Source organism: Heloderma suspectum, chromosome 16, assembly GCF_057233095.1.
Source record: "Heloderma suspectum isolate Gila_16-S chromosome 16, 16-S_ref, whole genome shotgun sequence".
NCBI classification, from domain to species: domain Eukaryota; kingdom Metazoa; phylum Chordata; class Lepidosauria; order Squamata; family Helodermatidae; genus Heloderma; species Heloderma suspectum.
Window position 1 is genome coordinate 1,710,539 of NC_139473.1, and position 20,813 is coordinate 1,731,351.

At 60.2% G+C, this 20,813-nt stretch overlaps 2 protein-coding genes across 5 annotated transcripts in view; both read right to left on the reverse strand.

Annotated features, from left to right (window-relative positions):
• Positions 1-91: 91 nt before the first annotated feature.
• On the reverse strand, positions 92-8,039 carry RSKR (ribosomal protein S6 kinase related). The gene is made up of 12 exons (XM_084823282.1): positions 7,893-8,039; positions 7,159-7,389; positions 6,389-6,472; positions 5,802-5,870; positions 5,074-5,143; positions 4,595-4,702; positions 4,283-4,323; positions 3,995-4,022; positions 2,981-3,070; positions 2,775-2,863; positions 2,192-2,302; positions 92-1,053 (listed from the first exon to the last, which is right to left on the reverse strand). Exons 1-12 carry the CDS (start codon positions 7,950-7,952, stop codon positions 832-834), a joined length of 1,203 nt encoding a protein of 400 aa, XP_084679408.1. The 5' UTR covers positions 7,953-8,039; the 3' UTR covers positions 92-831.
• A 2,881-nt stretch (positions 8,040-10,920) lies between these two features.
• The window catches only part of BLTP2 (bridge-like lipid transfer protein family member 2), a 29,103-nt gene continuing 19,210 nt past the window's right edge, over positions 10,921-20,813 (reverse strand). For all 4 annotated transcript variants that reach the window (XM_084823266.1, XM_084823265.1, XM_084823268.1 and 1 more), the window contains 16 exons: positions 20,508-20,802; positions 19,614-19,771; positions 19,194-19,400; positions 18,596-18,695; positions 17,814-17,996; positions 16,997-17,118; positions 16,340-16,495; positions 16,071-16,192; positions 15,153-15,333; positions 14,996-15,082; positions 14,292-14,402; positions 14,014-14,149; positions 13,272-13,396; positions 12,974-13,075; positions 11,889-12,023; positions 10,921-11,471 (listed from right to left, as the gene is read on the reverse strand). In XM_084823266.1, coding sequence (XP_084679392.1) covers positions 11,289-11,471; positions 11,889-12,023; positions 12,974-13,075; positions 13,272-13,396; positions 14,014-14,149; positions 14,292-14,402; positions 14,996-15,082; positions 15,153-15,333; positions 16,071-16,192; positions 16,340-16,495; positions 16,997-17,118; positions 17,814-17,996; positions 18,596-18,695; positions 19,194-19,400; positions 19,614-19,771; positions 20,508-20,802 — 2,403 coding nt within the window. In that variant the 3' untranslated portion in view covers positions 10,921-11,288. The remainder of the gene's footprint in view (positions 11,472-11,888; positions 12,024-12,973; positions 13,076-13,271; positions 13,397-14,013; positions 14,150-14,291; positions 14,403-14,995; positions 15,083-15,152; positions 15,334-16,070; positions 16,193-16,339; positions 16,496-16,996; positions 17,119-17,813; positions 17,997-18,595; positions 18,696-19,193; positions 19,401-19,613; positions 19,772-20,507; positions 20,803-20,813) is intronic.

Sequence of the window (20,813 nt, forward strand, 5' to 3'; positions counted from 1 at the left end):
CCAGGAACCTTCCCGAAATGGAGATTCTGCCGCCGGCGAACCTCCAGAACCACGATGCAGCCCGCGCAAGGATGGGGCACTGAGCAGCAGCAGAGACTAATCAAAGGAGATTTATTGCCTGTTTACATCAAACACAGAAAAAGGAGGTCGAGAACAGGGCTGAGAAGGTGACGGCCTCGGGGACAGAAATCCAAGCCAACCGCATCTCCTGGAGAGTGTTTGGAGGGGAGGCGGGGTGGGCGAGGTTGGCGCCGCTTGGAGTGTAACCTGAAGACGGAGGGGCGAACCCATCTGGGGAGTCACAGGTCCCTTCATCTTTTGCATAGTGAAGAGTGCAAAAAAATTTAAAAAGTAAAAGAAGAGGGTCTCTATTAGGACAGCTTCGGTCAACTCAGAGAAAAAGGCAAGCTTTCGGATCTCATAGGGCTCTATGATTGGATCTCAGAAAGCCAAGCTTTCAGCTCTCATAGGCCTGCAGCACTCAGAAAGGGCAGGCGGCAAATACCGCTACCATCTTTCCATGCCATTCCATAAAACCTGAATGCTTCTACAGTCTCAGTCTCAACCAATGCTGGTCATACAGAAAGAGAAAAAATGTGGGGTCCCTGATCCTGGGGGAACCCCCGTGTGCCAATCTTGCATGCGCCCAGAGGGTGAGTGGAAGGGGAGCAGCATTCAGCCTCCCTGCTGGTGAAGGGCTTTTTGCCAGGCTGCTGTTCCTGAGACCCACGTCCGGCTCGCTGGCCGGAAGAGCTGGGCGGGAGACGCGGCGGGGGCTGCTGCTCTTCCGGAGAGCCGCTCACAGTGACGGTCGGGGGTCTCCCCAGGGGCTCAGCCCGGCCACGGCTGGCTCACGGGGGCTGCGAGGTCGCAGTCAAAATCCGAGAAGGCGGCAGAGTCCAAGGGGGTATCCCGGGCTCGCTGCAGGCCCTGCCCAAAATCTACCGGCTGCTTTCTCAAGATTTCAGCGTCAAAGGTCATCCCCCGGAAGAAGCGGTGGCTGCGGAAGCAGTGGAGGTAGCGCAGCCGCCGCCGCGGATCCTGACACAGGAGCTGGAAGGTGAAGAGGAAGGAGACAGCGCTTCCGTTATTTATTGGGGAGGGGCTTTTAAGGGTGCAGGCGACGACGCAGCGATGGCCCACGACCAGGCTCCCCAGGGTGGTTGTTTTAGGCAGGAAGGGTCAGAACGAACTCCCGTTGTGATGCAAATGGTTAAAAGAATAAAATACGTTACAAAATGACAAACAGCCCAGGAAGAGATCAATATAAAGGTATGGAAAAGTTATCAATATAAAGATACCAATATAAAGGTATGGAAAAATGAATAAAAGTCTAAAATTGGAGTCTGTAAAATGGGTGCAGCAGCCTTTCTCACTCTGGTGGGACTACAGACTCCAGTTGGGTTGGACTACAACTCCCAGTGTCCCCAGCCAGGTTGGGGACGGATGGGTCACCACTTCTGCCGATTGCAGAGGCTGCGGATCGACGCCTGGAAGTCCCTGGATGTGGGGCTCCTGGCGCACGAACCACGTGCTCTGCCCGCGGAGCAACGGCCCCGCCCCAATTTAGTTCCTCCTTGCGGGCGGAGGTGAAGCGAGGAGGGATGCCAGCGACGGACCCTCCCTTCCGGGCCCTGGGACGGGAGGACAACCAGTGCAGCGGGGAGTTCTCCAACGAACCGTTGCCGGCAAGCGGCGCTCTGGCGCAGCTGCTCCCTGCCGGACCGACGGGGAGGGGCTGGCCGCGACTGGCAGAACCAGCGGCGTCATGGCGCCGGGGCTTGTGGGGGCGCGGCCCTGGGATGCTTTTATCAGCAGGGATGCTGATGGCCCCTGCAGCCCCCCTCGGACCTCCCTGTCCCCTCTGAGCTGGGCTGCGATCCTCACAGCAGCTGGGAGGGAAATGGATTTTCCCGGCAACAATGTATCGTCCCTTCCCGTAACGCAAAATTTGGGGGGTGGCCTGGCCTGGGCCACTAGGACCCCTTACCTGTGCAAAAGGGCCTGCTCCAAGTGGAGAGGGGAACTGCTAGAGCTGGTTGGCTGATACAGATCAAGACCTGAGATTTGGGGTTCTCCCTGAGCACGAGGCTGCGGAGACTGTCAGGATGAGTGCCGGCACTTCAAAACTGGCCACGGCACCTCTGAGCGGGGCACAGGGGCAGGAGAGGGTCCAGTGAAAGACGTTTACCTCGCTGAGGAGAAGGCGCAGGCCCAGGCCGAGCGTGGCTGGGATGGCATAGCTGCAGCGCTTGACGCTCTCCAGCATGGCTACGTGGTCTTTCTCTGGGGGAACTGGGAACTGAAAAGACGGGGCGGGGGGAGAGCGGAGAGAGCTAGAAAAACATTTCTCCATCTCCGTAATACTAGAAAACAGCCATCTAATAAAACCCTTTCCCCCTCTTTCCTCCCATCCCTTTTTCCTTTGGTGTCGTGTCTTTTTAGATTGCAGGTGTGCAGGCAGAGACCTTGTCGTTTTACTGATTGAATGTCAGCACCTCCAGGAGCCTTTTTGGCTGAGGAACGGGATAAAAATATTTCAAATAAATTAAGTAAAATATCTTGGAGATGGCTGAGAAATACAAAAGGAAGGACTGGTCTATCAATAGTCACAACAGCGAAATAGAACTTCCATAGTCAGAGGCCATCTAGCTCTGGGAAAGGCCCTCATGCTTTGCTCAGGAGCTCCCAGAGGCTGACCACCATTGGAGACAGAATATTGGGTAGCAGAGGCACTTTGGTCGGATCCAGCACAACGGTGCTTCTGTTCTTACCTTCCCAGTGGCCAAAGCAAACAGCAGCACCCCTGTGGACCACCAATCAGCAGAGTGGGCGTATGGCCCGCCGCCTAGCACTTCCGGGGCTGCCGGGAAGTAGGGAGCAGCAGGTCACAGCCTTGATAATGACCGTTAACCACACCCTCTTAACCCAGGCCAGACCCCCCCCCCCCCCCCAGCACCATCCCCTTATTTTGCCTTACCCATGTACTGGAGGGTCCCGCAGATGGTGTAAGCCCGGTCACCCCAAGCCAGGTGGCGCGAAAGGCCAAAATCAGTCAGCTTCAGGTGACCTGTGGCAGGAGAAAAAAGATGGCACGCTAGCCCACCAGGACCCTCCCTGAGACACACATGGGCGCTCTTGGCTTTGTCCATACAAGCGCCTGTCTTCCACTCTGCAGAAGATATATCCCAACGCTGCCCCATTTTCAAGCGGCAGCTGCTCCCTGAGGCAATCCAGAGGTCCAGGGAATGACAACACTAGCCATGAAAATACAGCCAGCTCTGGCAGCCCAAATGTATCTTTTGCACACAGAATTCAGCAAATCTTCTAGCTTTCATTTTAAAAAAAACCCCACACATTAAGGTTCTAGTCCACATTGGAGCAGACCTAACATTCGACAACTCTGCAGGCAGTCTGCAAAGACAATCATGTTTGGGGTGTGTGACCGTGTGCCCCACTCTCGGGGCCTCTTACATCTTTCCCCCTTCGCTATACAAGTTATTCCTCTCGTTAAAACTCTTTAAAGTGTTTTAAAACATTATACTGTAAGCCCCCATGGGAAGGCCATGCTCTCGAAAAGCAGCTAAAAAACAGATTAATTAAATGAAACAGAACATTGTGGAAACTGACCAAGGGTCTAACTGTGAGCGCAGGAGAAATAAATGCTGGTTTTTTGGACAAGACCTGCACATGTCTCCGACGTGTCAGCTTGTGTAACGTCCCCTGAATAAAAAACGGCCCTGCGCTTTCAACGGCCTTCAAATCCATCTGCAGCGTTTTGCTTTAACATCGACCCCCTTACGATGTGCCTGTCACTAAGTCTGGCCGTTTCTGCAGAATGAAGCAAGGCGCGAAGCAGAGAGGAGATCACGGTGCACGACGCAGTGCTAACTTACAGCTTGTTCTTGTAATGGCGGTGCAGAGTTTGGGGTTTTTGGGTACAACTCTTGGGAGCACGTGCCCCCCTCCCTTCCGCCAACTGCGCCAAACTTACCTTGCTCGTCCAGGAGTATGTTCTCCATCTGCAAAGAAGAAAACGGCCCAAATGAGGCAGTGGTACCCATCAGAACCAGAACTGGGGCCCTCTCCTACACGCCACTCCAGTTCAGGTTCCCGGCACCCGCAGTCGACGGGAAGAGACAGACATCCATCAGCAAGGTCTGGGTGGGGCGAGGCCAGAATCTCGGCGGCTTGGTTGCTTGGACAAGGAGCTCCCGGGGGGGTGGGCAGAGGGCCTGGGATGCAAAGGGCCTTGTACCGGGGGAAGAGATGTGCCTCCTACCTTGACATCACGGTGCACAATTCCCAGGTTGTGGAGGTATGCTGGGGAAAGAAAGGCACGCAGATGCTGCATGTAAATGGGAGACCGGCCTTCCCCACGCGGGCGGCCTCCAGGTGTGTTGGACTGCAACTCCGGCTACAAACCGGCTCAGAGGCCAGGTGGAGTTGGACGACTTGCAGAAAGCCGAGCCCGGGGGGGGGGGGGATCCTGGCTCAAAATGACCCCCTCCCCCTGCAAACCCCCTCCCCCAGGGCCTGCCCCACTGACTTGGGGCAAGGAGATCAGCGGCAGCTTCACAGAACCGGCCCTCACCCAGCACCAGAACCAGCTCCGTAGCAAAGAGGCGGATGACGGCTTCGGCAAAGCGTCCCACCGCCCTCCAGAGAGTGTACAGGTCTCCAGTGCTGCAGTACGAACACACTGATGGGAGGAGAGGGGGGGCGTCACACGGGGCGCACAGCTGGCGCAGCTCCCCATTCCTTGGGCGGGCACGCAGGGCAGCCTGTGTTTGTCTGAAACCAGCTGCCTCCCCTGCGGAGGAATCCCAGGGGCCAGCGGGCAGGGAGAGGAGAGCGGGAGGGCGATCCCTTGATCCCAGCTCACGGGCAGGACGGGGGGGGGGAGCAAACAGCTCCTGATCTGCGAGGGGAGGGGCACGCCTCGGGGACGTAAACAAGGAGTCCCATGTGTGAGCCACAGCCCAGAGGCACATGGACATGCACACCTGCCACAGAAAACCGGAGGGGGGATCTCTACTCTAGCAGAGCCCCGCAGGGCAGACAGTCACTCACTAATGAAAAGATGGCGCCGCCCTTGCCAGCTGTCCCCTAAGCAGTGCACAAACGGGTGGCGGACCTGCTTCTGGGGAACAAGAAGAAACGGGGCGCGTGAGTCAGAGGGGCTGTGGGGGGAGGCAGGGCGAGGAGGCCAAAGAGGGAGGCGCAGAGGGACAGGCCACCACAGTGAATTTCCCAGCACCCTCCTCTCTTGGCTGCACAAGCAAAGCCAGAAAGCGCCCAGCCGACCGCCGCATCGAAGCGTGCCGTAGCAATCGCGGCAGAGGAATGACAGCGACTGGCGACAAGGGAGCCTCCTCCACATTTCGCTCACCAGAAATTTCTCGGGAGCACGCCAGCATTTCGAGGTGCTTGACACAAATGATCTAGTTGCGGCGCTTACCACGACCCTGTAATGCAGTCCTTCCCAACCTGGCAGCGTCCAGATGTGTTGGACGACAACTCCCAGCACCCTCAACCAGCCACGGAGGTCACCAGGTTGGGGAAGATGGCTGTACGGTAAGTCCCTAGAATTCTCCCCCATGTTGCCGGGTGGGGGGGAGGGGGGATGCTGAGGCTGGGAGTGAGCAGCTTGCCTAAGGCCCTGAGTGAGTCCATAGGAGAGGCGGGACTTGAACTGATTTGTGCCCCACGAGGCCTGTGGGGCTTTTCCGGAGGGTCAGAGCACCCCCCCTCAAGCTCTTTCCCTTCGGGGCGTGTTCTCGCAGCACCACAAGGCCCACCTGTATCCTGACCTCCTCTTTGCACTGCTTCAGGCTCCCCCGGCGAAGGACCTCCACTTTCGGAACCACCTGCAGCAGAAACATCAAGGCGTCAGAAGCGGCCTTAGACCGAGTCAGACCCCGGGTCCATCTAGCCCAGTACTGTCAACGCTGACTGGCAGCAGCAGATCTCTAGGTTTGCGGGCAGGAATTTTTCCCGCCCTACCTGGAGATCCTGCTGACCTTTTGAATGCACCGCATGCGTTTTGCTGCTGAGCTATGGCCCTTCACCTCACAATAAAGCTTCTAGTCCTCATGGCTCTGAATAAAGGGCTGATTTAAATAGGAACAGAAGAAACTGCCTTATACAAAGTCTGTCCTTTGGTCCATCTAGCCCAGTAGTGTCAGTACTGACTGGCAGCAGCGGCCCTCCAGGGTTTCAAGCAGGAGTTTTTCCAGCCCTACCTGGAGATGCTGCCAGGGATGGAACCTGGTAACTTCTGCATGCAAAGCAGGGGCTCTGCCACTGAGCTGCGGCCCCTCCTGAGACGGGCATGAGGGAGGGAAGCGCAGAGGGAGAGAGGTTTGCGGAGTCGGAAAGGACCCACCTTGACTGCGAAGACCTTCTCTTGCCTGCAGTCCAGCACCTTCAGCACTGTCCCAAAGGACCCCTTCGCTACAAAGCCCAGAATCTGCAAGAAGAGAGCAACGGGCCTTCCGTGGCTGGGCTGACGCCAAGGGGCAGCATGGTCGGGCACCTGCCGAGGGCCTGCCCCCTGGCGGGGGCCCACAGACATGGGCCCTCTGGGCTTGCCCCCCCCCCCCGCCGGTTCGCCTGCCTCTCGCCCCGGCCCAGACAAGAGCGGTGGCGAAGAGGAGGAGCAGGTGTGTCTGTGGCCTCCTGGCTCCTTGCCTGCCCGCCAAGCACGCAAGCAGCAGAGAGGAGGAGGAGCGAGAGCAGCTGGCGGCCATGGTGGAGAGAAGGCCGGCTCACGGAGGGAGGGGGCCCGCGGAGAGAGATGCCTGGGGGTGCCAGGCGGTCCCACCGCCCTGCTGAAGACCCCCCACGAAGGCTCCCCCTCCCTCCGCTGTTGCCATCAGCAGGCCACGCTGAGGGAGATGAGCGCGGGGAGCAGGGCCGGTCCACCAGCCCTGCCGGATTTTTCCCCTCTTCCCTCCCCAGCCCTTTTCCCTTGTGTGTTGCGGGCCGGTAGCCGGCGGGCAGGGCTCTCCTCTTTTACTGACTGCACCCAGCCGCGCTGGGCGCAGTTCCGGCTGAGAGGCGCGGTAAGGGATGCCGCGAGCGAGCAAGAAGCTTGGCGTCAACCGCTCCTGCTACAGAAGAGCGGGCCTTATTCGGAAGTCTCCTGCTGCCCACCTTCAGCTGGTGCTGCCCCGCCGGGGGCCGGACGGGAAACTCGGGCAAGAAGAGGGCGGCCCCGCGAGGCAGGCTCCACTCCGAGCCCGCGCGCCCCGTCGGCGCGGGCAGCTCCTCCCGCCGCGGGGGGCTCCCGGGCGCCAGGGCCAGCAGCGCCCCGCCCGCGCCGGGCAGCAGGTCCCTCCAGCTCCGCGCCCACGAGGCCTCGGGCGGCAAGCCGGCGCCGCGGCCCTGGAGGGGGCGGACGGGCGGAGAGGCGGGCCGTCAGGCGTCTCCCGGGACCGCGGGCCCCCGCCCGGGCGCCTGGCCCCCGGCCGAGGGGGACGAGGCCCCGCAGCGGAGGACGCCGCTCCCGCCGCGCCAGCCTCCCCCGCCGGCGCCTCCGGCCACCGCGGGCCGCCCTCGGGTGCCCGGCCAGGCCGCGGGAGCGGCGCGCGCCAAGCCGGGCGGGGAAGCCCATCGCCAACCCGCGCCAGCAGCCGGCAAGCGGGGGCGGGCTCGCGCAGCGGCGCCCCGGCGAGCCCCGCCCGGCCCGAAGCGCCTTCGCTGCTTTGCTGACACGCCGGCAGCGGGCGCAGCGGCGCCCCGAGCCCGGGCAGCCCGGCCCGCCCCTGCCTCCCTCCCTCCCTCCCTCCCGCGCATCGCAGAAAGGCTCTGCGACAACAGGGCCGCGCGCGCAGCGACGGCGCGGAGCCGGGATCCCGGCGCCCCGCCCCGGCCCTGCGCCGCCTCACCTTGCGCGCCCCGGGGCGCCCCCGCGCAGGCCGCGCGGCGCTGCTGCCCGCCGCCCCCATGGCCCGCCGCCCGGCCGGGGCTGCGCGCTGGCCCGCGTTGCGCAGCAGGCCCGCCCCGCCCGCCCGCGCGCGGCAGCCAGGCCACGCCCCAGGCAGAGGGCGGGCCGCGCGTCACCGCCCGAGCCGCGCCCCCGCGAAACCGGCCCGCCCCCGTCACCGCGCAAGCCCCGCCCCCCGCGCAGTCCGGAGGCGGCCGCGCTCCCGCCGCGTCTCGCAGCCGGCGAGCTGATTGGCCACGGGCGGGCCGAGCCGCGCCCCACCCACGCCCGCCCCTCCAGCTGTGCGGCCTTTTCGGGGGCCGCGGGAGGTCCGGGGAACAGCTGTCCCCAGCTGCGGCGCTCTCCAGCTGTGCTGGCTGGCGACGGGAGCGAAGAACGGAAGAGCACCGGAGGGGCCCTGCTGGATCCGGCCAAGCGCCCCCGCGGCCCCACGTTCTGCCCACAGCAGCCAGCCAGCTGCCCAGGGGACACCCGCGCCCCAGGCAGGAGCGCAGCAGCTCCCCCCCATGCTCCTCGGCTTCTGGCGTGCGCCGGCCCCCTGCCTCCAGCACTGGGGGGAGCGGAGCCACCACGGGTGGCTGCCTCCAGGAATTTGTCCAAGCCCCTTCTAAAGCCCTCCAAAGTGCTGGCCATTGGTGGCCCCACACATCTGGAGAGCCCCTTTCTGCCCACGCCCTAGTCCAACCACAAGACAGATGTTCCAAGTTGTTCCAAGGCAGGTTCTTCTCCTGTTCGTTTTTAAATCCTCCCTGTATACGAGACCTGGAATCTTGCTTTATTTTTAGGGGGAGGATTGCAGCTCGGGAGTGGAGACCCTGCTTTGCCCGCAGACGATCCCAGCTTAAATCCCAGTAACCTCCCAGGTCTCAGTTTGGTTGAATTAACCCTGGAGAGCTGCCACCAGTCAGCCTTGATGGTACCGAGCCAGAGAAATAACCTGCATTGGCGGAAGCAGCCCCTCGTGCTCAACCCCCCCCCTTGCAGGCTCTGCCCCCTCAAAGGAGCCGCAGGCAGACGGTGCTGTGGCCAGGGCAGGCCCCGAGAAAGAGGAGAGGCGCGGTCTAGCCTCTCCCAAGCGGGCAGAAGGCCATGTCCCACCACCGATTCAAGAATCGATCCACGGAAACTGACCACTGGGGTCCCAGGAAGAAGCCTGCAGAACCACTGCAAAGCTGTGGGCTCCCGACGGACACCTCTTGGCGCCCACCAGTCTTCCTGCCTCTCCCGGTTCTGATTCCTTAATCTTTAGTCATTCCTTTCTTGATTGGGCGGCTGCCACGCTGTGAAGTGAATCTCTGCCCCCTTTACTTGGGTTCAAAGAGCAATTTTGTGTTCTGGAGCTCAGCCCCCCCCCCCCCCCCCCGCCTTGTGACCTGAGGGGACTTTTGTCTCCAGTTTGCCTTCTGGAAAGGGGTGTTCGGAGTGCTCCCACTGTGGCCGCCATTTTGTGAGAGCACCCACAACACTCAACCTTCCAAATGTGCCCGCTGACGCAGAAGGGCTGGGACCCCTACCTTGAGAGGTCTTCAAGGAGAGTGGGGCCGAGCTGACTGCGCTGGTTTTGTCTTAAGGGAGATTCACCCCTATAGGAGGCCCCCCTCCCTTCTTCCACCTCTGAGCAAAGCTAGCCCCGCGACTGGGAAGAACACATTTCTTGCACCCCCACGCCATAAGTGGGCAACGCCGCTCCCCAGCCGGCATACTCGGGGGAATCCTCTGCCCACCTGCTCAGGAGCCAGCCCCACCGAGTGCAACAGGACTGACACCGAGGCGAGGCCAGGACTCCAGGCCTGCAAGGGCATGTGCCAGACCTCCCGAGGGTGCAGGGCACCAAGCTGGCAGAAGCGAGGGCTCCCCCCCCCCACAGGAAGCAGCCGTAAGAACATCAGCCCCCCAGCGTTCTGTGCACACGGTGGCTAACCAGACAGACGCCCAGGAACTCTTTGTTTTCCAGGACAGGTTTTCTGGGAAGCGCTCTCGCACCCCCTTTCCTCTGCAGGCTTCCCCCTCTTCCGCTTGTAACCTGCTTTACATTTTGCCCTGTTGCGTTTGCTGATGCTCTGCATCTTTTCCATCTTCGAAGCCGTGAGCAGCGGTGCGAGAAATGTTGCGACGAGAGACAGAAAGGGTCCTTCGGGGGGAGCGTGGCTTGCAGGCCTGCTCCCACTGGAGGAAGCCACACATCTCGCCTTCCCTCCACACCCTGCTTTTCTCTGGAGCAGCAGGCAAACACAGTGAGACGCGAGACGGGGCGATGCTGTGTCTGTGTGCGCGCGCACGCGTGCAGTAGTATCACCCTGTTTTGAAAGGGCCCCTGAAGGGCGGGGCGCCAAACCTCCTTCAGCCCAAGGGCCAAATTCAGCCTGGAGAAGCTCTCGGGGGCCGCCTTCCAGTGCTGGGCAGGCCAACGGAGCAAAGCCACGTCTTTCTTCAAACGGCCGACCGCACCCCAGCCCTCCCCGCCAGTGGCACAGCCTTCGGAGGGGCGCCTCAACCTTCTGGAGCCGAGGGGAAAATGGCACAGCGATCGGCAGTCGGGGGAAAGGGGGGACTGGGTGACCAACCAGATGGGCGATTGAGACATTTAATAAAACGAAAAGAAAATAAGCCCCAGAGGGCTGTGCTGAGACCTCGGCTGAGCCAGTCACTCTGCTGAAGGAGGCTCCAGGCAGCCACGCCATTTTTAACCCGCCCAGGGAGCCACCGCGTGTCACCCAGAACGAGCAGTTCTGGGGACGGGGCCAAGGCCCCGCGTCCTGAGGCATGTGGCCCTCCCCAGAGCTTCTGCAGCGCTTGGGGTGGGGCAGCCGGGCCCCACGGTAGCCATGAGCAGTGCATGGATCAAGGAAGCTCACGCGCACACGCTCAACCGCTGGGTAAAGCAGCGCCAGCTCGGGCCGTGGGCAGCACCAAACAGGAGCGGGCCGGGCACCAGCTCCGGCACCAGGACAGCAATGACGGACAGCAGCTCCAAAGGATAAACTCTCTTATTTAAACTCTTTCCCTTCCCCAGTACCCAGCGAGCAATGCATAGAGCGGCGCAGGGCACCCCAAGGAGGCCGGGCAGCCCCGCCATCTGCCACGCGGGCAGGCCCAGGATCGTCCCGCTGCCTGCAGTGTCGGCCCCCACCTGCCATGGACAGTGCTCGGCCGCAGGGCCTCCAGGATTGCCTGTGGGGTCAATGCAGCCTTGGATTGTGGCCGGGCTGAGCACCTCTGCTGGAGTCCTGCTTGAACGCTTTTGGTCCCTCGTGGTGCCTGCAAGGCGGCAGCGGCAGGCCGGGCACAAGTCCGCCCCTCCCTTCCCCGGCCAGCAGGAGGGGGGGCTGCAGCCATTTCATTTGCGCCGCCCAAAAATGGACTTCTTGCCGGGGTTCTTCTCACCGACGCTCAGGCCGATCAGCAGCCGGGCCTTCTCATCTTCTTCCTGCTGCGGGACATGGCCCTCGGGCTTGCTCTCTTGCTTGCCCCGCGACTCGGTGCCCGCCGCCGGCTTGAGGCGCAGCTTCTCTTTGATGACCTGTGGGGGTGGAAGGGGCGGTGTAGTCAGGGAAGGGCTGTTCCAACATTAGCAGGATAGGGCTGCCATTAAGGCAGCCCTGTAAATAAACCCCCTGAAGCTGTGTGGGGGGAGGGGCTTGCAGAGGGCGGCCACAGAGTTCTGCCCCTCCTCCAGCAACCCTCTGCTTTGCTGTGCCGGGTGCAGATGAGAGGGCTGCCCGCCACGCCAGGCGCAAAAGAGGGACGGGGCCAATTTGTCGCCTATGGTGAGCGCGCGAGGAGTTGAGAGACGCGACCGGGTGGAGGGACAGGCCAGGGGCGTCAATGGGGGTCCTTCAAACACAGCCCAGGCTGCGGGAGCTCGCACGAGGGAGGGCAGAGGCCTCTGACTCCTCTGGGAGAGCAGAACCCACCCACGGTCTGCCCTCCCCTTTACCTGGGCCACCAAGGCCTTGCGGCTGTCTCGTTTCACCGCCATGGCGAAGTCCAGCCACGTCCAGGTGTTGTTGTGATACTCCAGGCACGGCAGCACCAGGTTAAGCTCCCCCCAGTCCACGCTGTTCTTCTCCCCCTGAGGCAGAGGCAGGACAGGTCACGCCCTGGCCAGGGAGACACCACCCCTCCCCACAACCAAGCCCCAAGGGCAGGAGGGCCCAGGGAAGGACAGATGTCCAGGACAGAATGGATGCGGAGTGCCCAAGGATCACTGTGCCTCGGGGCTGTGGGTGCAGGGGACCCTCCACCGGGAGCAGTGGGCTTGTGGCCCATTCTGAAGTGCGGCGCTCATCGTTCCTATAGCCACACCTCGAAGGAGAATCCAAAAATTAAGGCAGCTGCGTCGATCCATGTCAACAGACCAGTTCCAGCCACTTCCAACTCCACCAGGAGCAGGTCTTTGGTAAAGCCAATGGGTCCTAATTGCCCGTTCCGGAACATCCCCCCCCCCCCCCGCAATATTTTGCATCGCAACAGGGAACAATTTATTGTTGCTGGGAAAATCCATTCCCCTCACACAACCTCCCCTCCCATCCTGTGAGGATTGCAGCTCAGCTCAGCGGGGAGAGGGAAGTCTGGGGGGGCAGGTGACCTCAGCGTCTCTGCTAATAAAAAGGTCACGGGGCTTTGGCCCTGCGAGCCCTCATTCCACTGCACCACTGAGCAGGACGTTATGTTCCATTTCAGGACAAACAGAAAGAACTACAACACAGTTAAACTATGGAACTCACTGCCACAGGATGTGGCCTCCAGCTTAGGTGATGGGGAGGGTATCAATGGTAACCAGTCCTGACAGCTACCATGCTCTCTCTACTGCCAGAGCAGTACACCAGTGGCTGGGGAACATGGGCGGGAGAGTACTACCAGGTCATGTCTGCTTGTGGGCTTCCCCCTGGGACACTTGGGCCACTGGCTGAACAGAGTGCTGTGCTAGATGGACCCTTGGTCAGATCCTGCAGGACATTGAACTAAACCTGGCAGGTGGGCGACCACAGCTGCCCTGCCCTCCCTGGCCTCCGTACTGACCTTGTAGCTGACACAAAGCGGCACTTGCGGGATCTTGATGTAGATGAAGGAGTTGTTCATGGCCGCCCGCTCCTTCATCTTGTCAATGTCGTCCACCGGATGCTGCAGGAGAGAGCAGGCACCGCTGGAGGCACCAGCGCCACTGGGCACCGGCCTGGGGGCTGAAGAAACGTGCCCGCCCCGAGATTCAGGGGACCCTCCAGACGGCAGCTGACACACATGTCTGCGGGGCACCCTGGTTTGGGGTGGCTGACCCATTCCCCCCCCTTCCGCCCCCCCCCCCCGGTCGGGTGGCTACCTCGGGCGTTTTGCGGAATGAGCGCCTGACCCCCGACGTCCGGTTCAGCCCCTGGGCCATGCCCTTTCCCGGCCCCAGGGAATCGTCAGAGACCATCAGCTGTCGGGGCTTCACCACCGGCATGCCTGCAGAGGCAGAAATGGATCCGGCGGGTGAGGCTGTGCGTGTGCATCTCTCTCTGCATTCATGTGTGCATCTCTCTCCGCGTGCGTGTCTCTGCACGCATGTGTGCCTGTCTGTTTCTGTCTGCGCGCCTCTCTCTTTTTGCGCCTGTCTTTTTCCTCTGTGAGCCTGTGTGTCTCTCTCATCTGCTTCTCCCTCTCTATTGCTGTGTGTCCCTTTTGTCTGGATCTCTGCATGCGCGTGTGTCTCACTCTCTGTGCGTGTGTGTGTCTCAGCAGCCCCACCCCGCCACAGAGGGGGTGAAGTTAAGCCCCTCCCCAGTGAAGGATGATGGGAGGGAGGGAGCAAAGCCCAGGACAGGGAAGCGCCAAGGGTGAAGCGTCTTGGTCAGAATCGAGAATCACACATCGTAACAGTCCCATGCATCAGTCACTGGATGTTCAAGCATGCAGGGAGGGCACAGGTGGCTTCCTCTGGGAGTGGGCGACCTGGGCTCTGGGGGGCGCTCCGCGAATCTCTCCCCGCCAGCGAGGAAGGCCCGGCCTTGGGGGAGTGCGGGGTCAGAAGAGGGCTGCCGCCACGCCCTGCTGCGTCTGTGCTGTGCGCGCGCGTCACGCACCTGTCGTCACCAGCTTGGACTTGTCCTCTTCGTCCCCCGCCTCCTCCTCTTCCACGTTGCGCCCAGGGAAGAAGAAGCCCATCATGCGGTGGAAGAACTGGTGCGTCAGCTGGAGGGTGAGGGGCACCACGTTCACCTGGGCAGGGCAGCGGGAGCAGAGGGGAGAGAGCCCCGCAAATTGACTTCTGACCCGCCAGAAACGTTTGCAGGGCACAATGGGAGTGGGGAGGTGGGGAGCAGAGGAAGCATCCAGGCCCCCACGGACGTGCCCAGCTCACCTCAAAGTGCTCTTTGATGGAGATGCCGCCCACTGGCGGCCGGACTTTGCTGAAAATCCGCAGGGCCAGCTGACGCCCGGACTGGCAGGCGCTTTGGGGACGGAGGACCACCTGCGGGAGAGACGAGGCCGAGGTCAGGAGCGCCCCCGGATGGCCGACTGTCTTGGCTGCTGGGGTCAGGCAGAGGTGTGTATTTTGGGTTAAAAGCTAGGTTGTATTTTACCATGGCCCTGCTGGTTCAATGTATTTATGAATGCTGTACTTATGTTTAAGTTCTGAACTGAGTGTTTGTTTATAGGTTTATCCTACTATTTCTATTGTTAGATGCAGTTTCCTACTGTTGTCTTTCCATTTCTTACTGCATCCTAGTGCGTTCCGTACGACGCTGTTAGCCACTTTGGGCTTCCCTTGGGAGCGAAATCGGGATATACAAAGAAAAGCAATGGAAAAAAGGTACGTGAGAGATGTTCAACGGCTTGAAAGCACTTGCAAGGCGCACCCCTAAGAGAGGGTTGCCTTGCTGCTGTTTGGCAGCAAAGGAAAAGCGCTCTGCCCATGCTCAGAGGTGCCTCCGAAGAGCCCCCAACAGCCCTGCTGAGTAGAAAATGACACAGGTCACGCCGAGGCCTCCCACACCCCACCTCGGGTGTTTCTGCAGACCCCAAAGCCACTTCTGGGGTGGGGGGGGTCCCTCCCCAACCAACCTTGTAAACTGCGTTGGGAAGGAGGTTATTCATGGTCACCCAGCCCAGTTCCAGGAGATGCTCGGCCGTGTCGTCCGACTTGTTCACCTGCGGGAGGCAGAGCGGTGAGCCCCAGGGCTCCGCCCCCCGCCCCCCCCGCTGCCCCTGCCCTCCGCACCTTGCTGTAGAGGAAGCGCTGCAGCTCCAGCTCCGCAATGCCCAGCTGCCCGTCCTCTTCGGTCAGCCGCCAGCGGGCCTGGGCGAAGTAGAACTCGGTGCGACGGGCCACGCCCACGTCCTCCAGCTGTTTGCGCAGCTCCATCTTGTTGGCCCGCTGCAGCTGGAAGTCTTTGAAGCACCTGCAAGCAAGGGCAACGCTGAGCAGACGGCGGCACAGCTGGCGGGGGGCAGGACCCGGGACTTGGGGAGACCCCGCAGTCCACACACGCTGCCGTGGCTGCAGCCGCCGACCTCGGGGGAGCCCCTCCGCTCCTGGCCCGCCTGTGGCAGCTACACAGGGCCCCCTTTCAGGGGCTGCGGGGGAGCCAGCGGCCAAAAGAAACCACTGGGCCAGTGCAGCAGAGAGTGCCAGGATCAGGTGCCGGGAAAACCAGGCTGCAGGGACTAAAGCCAAGACAGCCCCAGAGGTGGTTGTGGCATCTTAAGGTGTTCTATTCTTCTAGTCCGTTTGGAATTGTCTGGCCACCTTGGAGTGCCATATTTTGGTAGGAAGACGGGGTAGACATGAAATCAAACACACACCACAAAAACATCGTTTAAAAATGGTTTTACATCATTAAAGGGCTTTGAAAAGGTCTGAAAGCCTGGCAGAAGGGGACAGCCCTGGCCTGGTGCCCAGGAGGGAGGGGTGGGTGCCAGGTGGGGGAAGCCTTCCACTATACCACACCTGGGCAAAATGTGGCCAGCAACTCCCATGATCCCTCACCACTGACTGGCTGAGCTGGCTAGAGTGCATGGGAGTCTGGGGCCAAAAGAATGCGGGGGCCACAGGCTGCCCTCTCCTGCAGCACGGCTCTGGATGAGAGAGGTTTTCCCTGAGGCCCAGCGGCACCCGTCACCCTCGCCCGCCCCATACCGGATGAGGATATTCAGTTCCTCGCTTTCTTGCTGCAGTTCCGCCTTCTCCTGGCTCAGCTGCTGCTGCAGCTTCTGGTTGTGTTCGAGCAGGGACTCGTTCCGCCCGTCATCCTGCAGGGACTGTGGGGTGAGGAAAGCAGTCATGGCCTGGATGTCTCTGGGGCCCCGGGCCTGCTAGAGGACACCTCCCAACCCGGGACGTCCACACAGCTGGGGTGCAGAGGGGGACTTGACCGCCGGAGGGAGCTGACATGACGGGCGGGTCACCTTCATGACTGAGTACATCTGCTTCTCCAGGTGCCGGATCTGGGCCACGTGCTGGCGAACAGCCTCCTGAAGGTGCAGGATGCTGCTCCGCTGCTCCTCGGGGTTGCTGGAGATCTCCAGCTGAAAGCGGACACGCTGCTTCTTCTCACTGTGCTCCTGCAGAAGGAGAGCTGGTGTTATGGGGCCACACCCTTCTGGTAATCGCATGCGATTTCCATCCCTAATTTTGCCCAACCTGATTGGCCTTTTGCACAGCAGCCGTGTGCGAGGGCGACGGTTCCATTGAGCCATCCATCGCTTTGGCACGGGTGGGCCACCATCGACAAACAGGAACACGTGTGTTCCTTGTGGTTCTGCCGCTGATGGATGTTGGGTTGGTGGAAACAAGGGAGTGGGCCTTTTTGATGGTGGGCCGCCAGATAGCAGAGCAGCTTCCCCAGAGAGATGCGCCTGATTTCCTCATTTATTTTATTTTATTTTTAGGCTAACATCTGAAGCAACATTTTAACTGGCAGTCATTGTCTCTACCCAATATTACCAGATGTTCCCTACTTTTAAAAGTGTGCAAATACTTCTTGGCATTAGACACAGAGACTGAAAACCCCCCTAAAGGAGGAAAAGCCCCCTCCTTGGACACGATCCCAGGCCCTGGAGCACCTTGCGCTTGGGCTCAACATGCAGGAGGAGGTTGTTCACAATGTCGAGGATCATGGCATACTGCGCTGGGTTGGTGGAGATCTCCAGGTCATGATGAATGAGCGTGAAGGTGTCCACGGCCCCTGAAAGAAGGGAAGAGGGATTTTGGGCGGGGGGATTTGGCTGGCCAAGGCTCTGGAAGGGAAGCTCCATGCATGCACGGATCAGCTATGATAGATCAGTCTCTGCAACCAGGAAAATGAGGAACACCAAAGGGGTTGACTCCAAAACCTCTGTAGCCGGTTCCCATGTTTGGCTGAGAGTCCCCCCACCTTCCGAGATGATGCAACGGAGGCGCAGGAGTGAATAGCCTCCCTTGATTTCAATATGTCCTCTGCTGGGGAGCAGCCGACTGCTCCCCATCTGTTGCCAAGGAGGAGTGGGTCGGAACTGCGATTTTGTTTACACAGCACCACGCATGTGCACGGTGCTTGACAGAGGACAGACTCCCTGCTCCAAAGAGCTTACAATCTAACTTTTGACACAGGAGAAATATAGGATGAGGATTCAAGAGAGAGAAACCGTCCAAGAAGCAGAGTGATCCGATACTCAGCATTACACTTGTGGGGGGGCTGTAGAGCTTAGCAGAAGCCCCGCTATGCTGGTGGAAATGTAAGATCTGCCACCAGCAAGGAAGGCACATCGGCGGAACAACGCAGATGCCGTATTGGGATAACCTCCATCACTGCTTTTCTCTCGAGTCCCAAAGTGAGAGGCCCACCCACGCAGCCTTCCCTGGGTGGCCCCTCTTCACCCCTACCCCCGGGCCTTACCGCACCTTCCTGTTTCTTGAGCAGGTCGTCCTTGTCCGGGTTGGCGGGCAGCTCTGGCGGTTTGATCTGGGTGGCCAGCTCCGGGTTGATGTCATGGCTGTAGCTGATGTAGTACATGCGGCAGCTGCAGCGTGAGATGATCCGCTGGACCTGCTGCGTCGGCTGGACCTCGTGCGGCTGGTTCCAGTCTGGGGGGGAGGGGGGGAGCTGAGCATAAGCAGCAGTCATTCGTGGCGCCCCAGGTTCAACCCCCGCCATCTCCCGTTCAAAGGATCAAGTCGCGGGGGATTTTATTTATTTATTCTTATTAACATTTATACACCACCACCTCTGCTAAAAAGGCCGGGCACAGCCATTTCAAACAGCAACCCATAAAATAAATTTTAAAAAACAAGAACATTAAAAATAATAGAATCTTCTAACAGCTCTGGAGCCAACCCAAAATCTGAAAACGGCTCTGGATCCAACTCGAGGAAAATAGCCACATAGCTAGAACTGAGGATATCAAACATGTCCTCCTTGGAGGTGACAAAGAAGAATTGTGATGGAGAAAGACCCTTCCTCTGCCTGAGGCCCCTGAGAGAGGCTGCCAGTCAGAGGAGACAACACAGGGACAGATGGAGCAAAGAGCCTGCCTGGGATGGCGCAGTATCCGGCGCTTCCTTCTTTCTCAGGGCTGCCAGCTGGCAACAGACTTCCCTAGGGGTCAAGCGCACCCCCTTTCCGAAAGCTGCCCCCCCACACGGTGCTCTGCCCTCAGGCTGCAACCCTCCCTGGGCCCGCTGACCTGTGGTGGTGCTGACCATGCCGCCCACGGCCTGCCCGCTCTCCATCAGCTCCTGCACAGAGTCCAGGCTTCGCTGCCGATGCTCCTCAATGTTCTTGACCTGGAGGCCGGGGAGGGAGGGGTGACCTTTGGCTCAGCAGGGCTGCAGGACTGGGGGGGCAGACTGCCCTCCACCCTGCAAGCCGGAAGGTGGCCCCACCCCCCAGCGTCACTGCTTTGGGCTTTGCTGGTGGCTGGGGCTCGCAGCCGCTCTTCCCCCCACATGAGTGAGTCCCGACCCGCCGCCTCTCATCCCTGCTGCTACCTTCAAGATCTGAGACGGCAGCGGGGCTGAGAGGTACCCAGACTTGCCCACCGGGGGGGGCTGCCGTTTCGGAGTCCTAGTCCCCACTATTTCCGATTTGCTTCATGGGAGTTACAGCTCAAAACTTCTGTATGGTATCAAGGTTGGGGAAAGACTGGTTCCAGAGGAAGGGTACTACTGGATCCAAGGTGCTGGGGACCAGGCAACAAGGAACGGCTGCAACTCCCCCATGCCCCCCCCCCCGCTTGTTGCCCTTCCAGGGGCATCTTGGGCCAGGCGAGGTCTCAGGCCCACCTCCAGCCAGAGCTGCACATCCTCATGCTCCGAGGGGCTGCTCTCGGTTGTGGCGAAGTACTGCATCCCGTCTAGCAGACACGTCCAGGAGGTCTTTTGCTTGAGGGTGTCCCCATACCAGGCCGGATGGTGCTGGCACTGGAGCAGCTGCGCTTTGGCTGCTGAGACAATCACGCAGCCCTCTGTCTCGGCCCCACGGAGAACCATCTGTGGGCAAGAGAGACAAGAGCACCCCGGAGGTCAACCCCTGCTGCCCGGGGAATGTTCCACTCTCTCGCTCTTTCTCTCAAAGTTTGAGCTGGCCTTCCCAAACAAGCAGCCAGTGGATGCACTGGACTACAGCTCCCATCACCCCAGACAGCATGGGAGTTGTAGTCAACACATCTGGAGAGTGCTAGGCTGCAACAGCTGGGGCAATACCTGGCAGTTGACCAGCTCAATGAGGCAGTTGCGGTTGAAGATGTCATCCGTCTGGCAGGCAGCGATGCCACACAGCTGTTCGCTCACCCCGGACTCCTCCTCCGTGAAAACCACAAACTTATCCGTCTCCTCGATGAGCTTCTGCAGCATGTAGGCCCCTGAGGGTTGGGGGGGGAAGAAAGAGGAAAGGGGGGTTGGCGCACAGCAAGGCGGGCGGTGGAACAACGGGACATTCAGCCTTCACCGTGTTTCCAGAGCCCAACATCTGCACAATTTCAGCAAGGAAGTGTCCCTCATCTTGAACGCGCCAAAAAAATTTACACGGAAATGCAGGGAACAGCTCATGTAACCCACAACCCCACCTTTTTACATGGCTTGTCCCCAATTACCGCCCAACTTTGGGAGACAGCAATCATCTGAAAAGCAGGATAAAGATGCAGTACATAAACAGCAAAGGAAACGTCTGGGGGTGCTCCTCACTGAGTGCTTTTGCTTGCCTTCCCACAATGCCCTGTCCATTACACTTGAGAAAATGGTTCAGAACAGTCCTCTTGTGTTTTAAGGGTTTTTCAGAGACCATTCTCTTTCAAACTTTTTCCCCTCCCGCCAGTTTCACATATGCACATCCCACCCCTGCAAAACAACTTAACAAGATCTTGCTTCTTTTATAGTGATCTGTGCGTGCGCACGTGCGAGTTTCTGACCCTGCGCTGGGAGAACCCAATACACAACTGAAAAGAGGTCCACAGCTCCCCTTTGAAGTGGGAAGTCCTCTCGCGCTATCTACTTGGGCAGGATGATCCTTCCCCCACTGTCCCCGAAGGTGCAAGCACTCAGTCCCTAGAGAAGATCACCGCCTCTGCTCCAGGGCAGACTCAGTCCCTGCTCCCTCACCTCCAGAGGGGCTCCGCTCTGTCCGGCTGCTGTTGGACGGCATGATAACCCGCAGTGGAGGCTGGTAGCTGGGGGGAGGCCCCCGCTTGAGCTTCTTGGCTGGCAGCTGGGGGTCGATCTTGAGCCCTTTCAGGGCCTCGGTGGACAGGTTGCGCTTGAGCACCGCGGCTTTCTTGTAGCCATCATAGAGGCCAAAGGCGATGTCCCGGTTGGTGGTGGTCCAGGAGGCCCGCAGGTCCACCAGGTGCAGCTGGTGCGTGTGGAAGACATCGTCACTGTCGCGCATGGGCAGCTCCTGAACAGGGA

Excerpts from the sequence above, each read along its gene's own strand:
- RSKR (XM_084823282.1), bottom strand. The coding sequence starts at position 7,952 with ATGGGGGCGGCGGGCAGCAGCGCCGCGCGGCCTGCGCGGGGGCGCCCC. Across the intron at positions 5,871-6,388 it reads AGAAGGTCTTCGCAGTCAAG|GTGGTTCCGAAAGTGGAGGT; the intron begins GTGGGTCCTTTC and ends TTTCTGCTGCAG. Across the intron at positions 2,303-2,774 it reads TTGCTTTGGCCACTGGGAAG|TTCCCAGTTCCCCCAGAGAA; the intron begins GTAAGAACAGAA and ends CCGTCTTTTCAG.